The 6,361-nt window shown below is 43.0% G+C and overlaps 1 protein-coding gene across 1 annotated transcript in view; it reads right to left on the bottom strand.

Moving 5' to 3' along the window:
• RGS3 (regulator of G protein signaling 3) overlaps positions 1-5,867 on the bottom strand; it is a 118,845-nt gene extending 112,978 nt beyond the window's left edge. Inside the window, exon 1 of the mRNA XM_011360919.1 lies at positions 5,726-5,867. Within this exon, the coding sequence (XP_011359221.1) occupies positions 5,726-5,804 (79 nt within the window). The 5' untranslated portion in view covers positions 5,805-5,867. The remainder of the gene's footprint in view (positions 1-5,725) is intronic.
• Positions 5,868-6,361: the final 494 nt, after the last annotated feature.

Raw genomic sequence — 6,361 nt, 5'->3', positions numbered from 1 at the left:
CCGGACTCTGACCAACAAATGATGAGCTCTTGAGAAATAGTTGGATGGATGTCCCAGTAAAGCCTAGGGAATGTCTCAGGCTCAGAGCAGCAGGTGAGCAGCTGGCAGGAGCCTCCAGTTCAGGGCCTGCCTTCACACTGCTGGCATCTGTTCCCAAGCTTCATTCTCACTACAGAAAAATGGATTTTTAAAAAAATTTCTGTGGCCTCTATCGAGAGGCAGAGAAAAGAGTGGGAAAGGGCCCCCGGCTAACTTTATACTTCCACAACAAACAGAAAATGCCCAGCATATTGATGTCATTCCTTAGTCTACTCTGCCTGAAGAACCACATCTTCCTGACTTTCCTCTGACAAACCAAAGATTCCAGGCACTCCGCTAGAGCCTACACACGCAGCTGCTCCCCATGGCCTTTACCTTGCTGGTTCATTTGGAAATAACAGTTCTAGAAAGAGTAGGGTTGTATTATTCAATGTCCACAGCTATTTGCAGCCTTCAGAACATGACCAGCCTGCCTGTCTCCTCCTCTCCCAGACACCTTGGAGGAAAGGCAACCTGTTCTCTCCCATGACCACTTACTACATCCTGGCCCCAGACCAGAAGTCCTGGGCAGGTTAATAATATGTTGCCTCAGGTAACCTAATAAGTTGGTATCCTGTCAAGAAGATATTCTTTAAATACTTATCAAACGTTTTTGTGAACTTGGGAGTATATTTTCTATATAAAATATCATGCCTAAAATTCATATGGAAACTCAAGGAACCCAGGATAGCCAAAACAATTTTGAAAAAGAAGAATAAAATTAAAGTCACACTTCCCAATTTCAAAACTACTACAAAGCTACAAAGCAATAGTATGGTATTGGCCTTAGAAAAGACATATAGAATTAAGAGTCCAGAAATTAACTCATGTATACATGGTCAATTAATTTTTGAGAAGGGTGCCAAGATCTTTTAATGATGACATAATAGTATTTTCAACAAATGATGCCAAGACAACTACATAGTCACATACAAGATTGAAACTGGACCCTTTCCTCACATCATATACAAAAGTTAACTCAAAATAGATCAGAGATCTAAATGTAAGAGTCAAAACTATGAAACTCCTAGAAGAAAACATAAAGGTAAATCTTCATGGATTTGACAATGGATGCTGAAATATGACACCAAGAGCACAAGCAACAAAAGAAGAAATAATTTGGACTTTATCAAAATAAAAACATTTGATCTTCAAAGAACACTATCAAGAAAGTGGATCAAAAAACCCAGAGATTGAGAGAAAATATTTGTAAATCATATATCTGATAAGGGACTTGTTACTGGAATATATATAGAATACGTAAAACTCAACAATAAAAAGATAAATAGCCTAATTTAAAAATGACGCATAGGATCTTAAAAATGGGCAAAGAATCTGAATAAACTTTTCTCCAAAGAAGATATACGAATAGCCAATAAGCACATGAAAAGATGTCCAATGTCACTGATCATCAGAGAAATTTAAATCAAAACCACAATGAGGTACCACTTTACCCCCATAGGATAGCTAGAATCAAAAAGTCAGATAACAGCAAGTGTTGATGAAATAAAAACCCGCATACGCTGCTGATGGGCATGTAAAATGGTGCATCCACTTTGGAAAAGAGTTTGGCCGTTCTTCAAACAGTTAAACCTAGAGTTCTCATTTGACCTAGTGATTCCACTCCTAGGTATATAGCCAAAGAATTGAAAACATATGTCCACACAAAAACTTGTACATGAATGTTCATAGCAGAGCATTATTCATAATAGCCAAAAGACAGAAACAATCCAAATGGCCATCAACTAATGGGTAGATAAACAAAATGTGGTATATCTATATAATAAAATACTATTCATAAAATGAATAAAAATGAAGTGCTGACACTTCATTGTTACAACATGAGTTACACATGTCACAACATGAGCTAATTTAAAAACATTATGCTAAGCAAAAGAAGCCAGTCACAAAAAAATATATATATATATAATTCCACTCACATAAAATGTCCAGAATAGGCATATTTATAGAGACAGAAAGTAGATTAGTGATTATTTAGGATCAGCCAAAAGGGGAGACTGAGAATTGAGGATAATAAGTTAAGGAGTACAGTGTTTCCTTTTGGGGTGATGAAAATGTTCTAAAATTGACTGTGGTAATAATTACAAAACTTTCTGTCAATATACTAAAAACCATTCAATTTTACAGTTTAAATGACTGAATTGTATGTATGTGACTATATCTCAATAAAGCTATTTTAAAAAAAACATGTTAGCAAATATACTAATGAAATTTTTCTCCTGAAGAAAAAAAACTTACATACGCTTACCAGGACTTATTCAAATTACATTATTTCTCATAAATAAAAATCCCTCTGGAGTAGTTGGGTTCTAGCCTCAGTTTACATACTCTCATCTGCTGAAGCCAGGTCATCTCCTTAGAAGGTAGTGTATGGCCAACTAATGTTACTTGAACGTGTCCCTTATTGGGTGGTATGGGGTTGTACTCATGCGCAAATGTGCACACACACACACACACACACAATACATAAACCACAACTTATACCATATAGTACTCTCCCTGAAAAGAATTCTAGTCAAAACAATTTTGTCTCCATCATTTCAGAGATGCTGGAAATTTAACTCCCTTTAAAAATTTGGTCTTAGCAATACTTATATCAAATAGACTTTAAAATAAAGGCTATAAAAGTGACAAGTAAGAACATTCCATATACAATAGCCAAGATATGGAAGCAACATAAGTGTCCATCAATAGACAATTGGATAAAGAAGATGTGGTACATATATACAATGGAATATTACTCAGTCATAAAAAAGAATGAAACCTTACCATTTGCAACAACATGGATGACTCTAGAGGATATTACGCTAAGTGAAATAAGTCAGACAGAGAAAAACAAAAAACATATGATTTCACTTAGGTGTGGAATCTAAAAAACAAAATAAAAGACAATCAGAACAGAAACAAACTCACAGACACAGAGAACAAACTAATAGTCGCCAGAAGGGAAAGGGGTTAGCGGGCTGAGTAAAAAAGGTGAAGGGATTAAGAAGTACAAAGTGGCAGTTACAAAACAGTCATGAGATGTGAAATACAGCACAGGGAATATAGTCAATGATATTGTAATAACTACGTATGGAACCAGGTGGGTACTAGGCTTATCGGGGGATCACTTTGTAAATTATATAAATGTCTACCCACTATGCTATACACCTAAAACTAATATAATATTGAATGCCAACTATAATTGAAAATAAATAAATAAAAAATAAAAATAAATTTAAATGGTTATGCTCGGGGAACTATCAGGTAGGCAGCACCTTCATCTGGTTCTACCAGGACAAAGCCCACTGCTGAAGGCCAGAGACTACCTGCCATGCTGGGGAAAGACCAGTGAACTGAAGAAAACTTAGCAAAGCCCTTCTCATTAGGGGAGTTGACTGTCAAAATTGACTCTGAAACCAAAGTTTCCAAACCTGCCTGATGGCCAAAATAGTTCTGTGGTTTCTTAAAATTAGATTCTCAGGTCCCACCCCAGACCTATTAAACCATAATGTCTGAGAGAAGATCCTAGGAATCTGTGTTTTTAACAGGCTCCCAGGTGCTTTTGATAATTGGCCCGGTTGGTAACCACTGATATGAATCTTCATTCATGAAGAGACAAGCAAAGATCATTCAGTGTGTGAAGAAAATCATCAGCCTGGAGGAGAGGCGGCATATGTCAAGAAAACAATTAATGCAAGAAACAAGAAAGAACTTTCCCAGTGTCAATCAATGTCCTCAGATTTAAGAGGTGACTGTATACATAAGAGCAGGAGGCTCCCCACCCCACCAGATTCCTGCCTGCCCACTGCATACTCAAGTCAATGTCACTGGTTCAAGCAGCAACCTTCCCTGACACCCATCCAACCCATGGCTGGGCAGGGTATCCACTGCCTGCTGTACTGGACGCCCCTCTACTTCCCAGATCTGGCAGGGAAATTAATTCAACAGAAGAATGTAGACTGATAGGAAATAGTCACATCATAACAATAAGGAAAAGAAGTGCTATAATTTATAAAACTGTAGTTACAATATGATCTCAATTTTGTTCAAATTAGACACAACATTCCCCCACACTCAAACACAGAAATAAGTCTGGAAGGATATAAACCAAAATGTCAACAATGGTCTTTTCTGGGAGTCAAATTACAGATTACAGGTGATTCTTACTTCCTTCTTTTCACTAAGTTTTCAACAATGAATACATCTCACCATGATAATACAGAGGAAAAAAAAACAATGAAACATATTTTTATTTTTTAATCAGGACACGGCTAAGGTAACAGGGGCTCACAGCTCCCTGACACTCTTTCCAGCCCCACCAACTCAGACCATCCCAAATACCTCCCTTGTCTGGTACAGTTCCACATCCCAGGAGAGTTAACAGGAGTTAACACTGCCTCTAAGTGTTGGGAGAATTAAATGAGATAATGCAGGTAACGCACTTGGTACAAGGCACGGCACATGGTAAGGGCCCAACCAATGGTGCCTAGTTAATTACTCTCGCTGTTATCGTCCACCAACTGGACCAGTGAACTCCAGGATGCCAGACCATAGGCCATTTCTAGAGGCCAGGACACTGCTTTCCCATTACTTCCCTGCCCCTAGAGAAAAAGGCAGGTTGTGAAGAGTCAAGTGTGCTGACAGAGGTACAGTAGGAGGGCCAGAACCCCAGGGAGGGCCTAGCTCTTCGGTGCTATGTCTTCAAAATCTGGGCAAAGTCCAGTTATGTTACAGTAACTGCCCAAACCTTCATAAATAAAATGGCATACAAATTCAAAAAAAATTGTACTGGACAGGTCGTTTCAAAAGGCTTCAGCTCAAGTACCGACTCTGCAACTGGCTCACCAGGAGTACTTCCCCTCTCTAGATCTCAAGTCTTCACAGAGGAAATATAACCCCCTCTTCACAAGGTGTTGCAGAACCCGAGAAGAAACAAATGGAGAGCTGTAGAGGGCTGTATCTTTAGTATGGCTACTTGGAAGGCTGGGTTTGCCTAGACTGTTGGGGAGCTGCTGCCCAGCTATTATTTGGGGGAACCCAGTCCTGTTATCTAGGCGCTTGGGAGCAGGAGTCTACTGCCCATTTCTTTCCATCGCAAGCCCCCAGGGCAGACCTGGGACCCTCCTGAGAGCCTAGTCGCTCTTGGAGGAGAAAATTCTCCCATCTCTGCTGTGGGTCAGCGATCCACTGAAGCAGTCACAATGCAGCTTCCCAGGTGAGCCCACGGGGAGGCAAGGCCAGTGGGCCAACCTGGCACCTGCACTGTTCCTGCTCAAAGGCGTAGTAATAAGACTTTGATTTAAGCCTGAGCTGCTTGCTAATGGGAAACTCAGTGGTGACAAACCAAGTCTCTGAAAGATTAACTGGGGCATGATTATTCCAGCCCAGTGAGGCAGAACCAACTGCACTTGGCACCAGTGGCCAGGCAGCAGGTGGTGCCCGGCGGCTTGCTTGGCCTGAGCCTGTGCCTGAGCCCTTCCCCTGAGCCCGTCCTGGGCAACCACAGGAGGAAGGATCCCAAGAAGGTGCCCCCAAACAGAAGGCTCACCTGCTCCTAGCCTCATCTATCTCCGTGGGGGCGCCCTTTCTGGGCGCTGAGTGCAGGGTGCTTCAGCCTTGGAAGCCAGCCGAAGGCACTTACCAAAGGTGGTGAGGTAGAAGGACAAGCCCGGGTGGGCACGCCGGCTCCCGAGAGAGACGCGGTGCAGGGAGTGCTCCATGGCCGCCCCGCTCCGGGACAGGAGGGTGCGCCTGTAACCCGAGGCGTCTGTGTTGCTCCACGGTAACCGAGGCAGCAGGTTCACCCGCCCCCAGCGCAGGGTCTCGGAGGCGCGAGCTGAAGCCTGGCTGAAGCGCGCATTTGAACTGGCGGGCGCGCCGGGCTCTGATTGGCCCGCGCGAGTTTGAATGGGGAGGTTTCCACCTGACCGAGCAGACACTGGCTAAAGGCGGGGAAGCGCTGGCGCCCCAACTGCGAGGACAGTCCTCGCGGCCTGGATGGCAGCCCTCCCCAGAAGCTCTCAGGACCGGGAAGGCACACCAGGGCTCCTGACGCCGGGATTGCTCCAGGCTAGGGGCGCCATCCGCACGAGAGGCCCGCAGCCCCTGGGCTGCACACTCGGGCGGGCTAGGCCTGCTTGTCCAGTTCTCCCAGGCCGGCAATTAGCCAGGTTTGTAACATGTTTTGAAGCTCAGAACTGTAATCACTGGACCGAACATGGGCAAAAGAACACCCTTCCGGCCCAGGTCGGGGGGCTTTGGAAAAGTGTTCTCCACA

Source organism: Pteropus vampyrus, unplaced genomic scaffold (assembly GCF_000151845.1).
Source record: "Pteropus vampyrus isolate Shadow unplaced genomic scaffold, Pvam_2.0 Scaffold61, whole genome shotgun sequence".
NCBI classification, from domain to species: Eukaryota; Metazoa; Chordata; class Mammalia; order Chiroptera; family Pteropodidae; genus Pteropus; species Pteropus vampyrus.
Note: the sequence above shows the minus strand (reverse complement) of the source record. Positions and strands in the feature narration are given on the sequence as shown.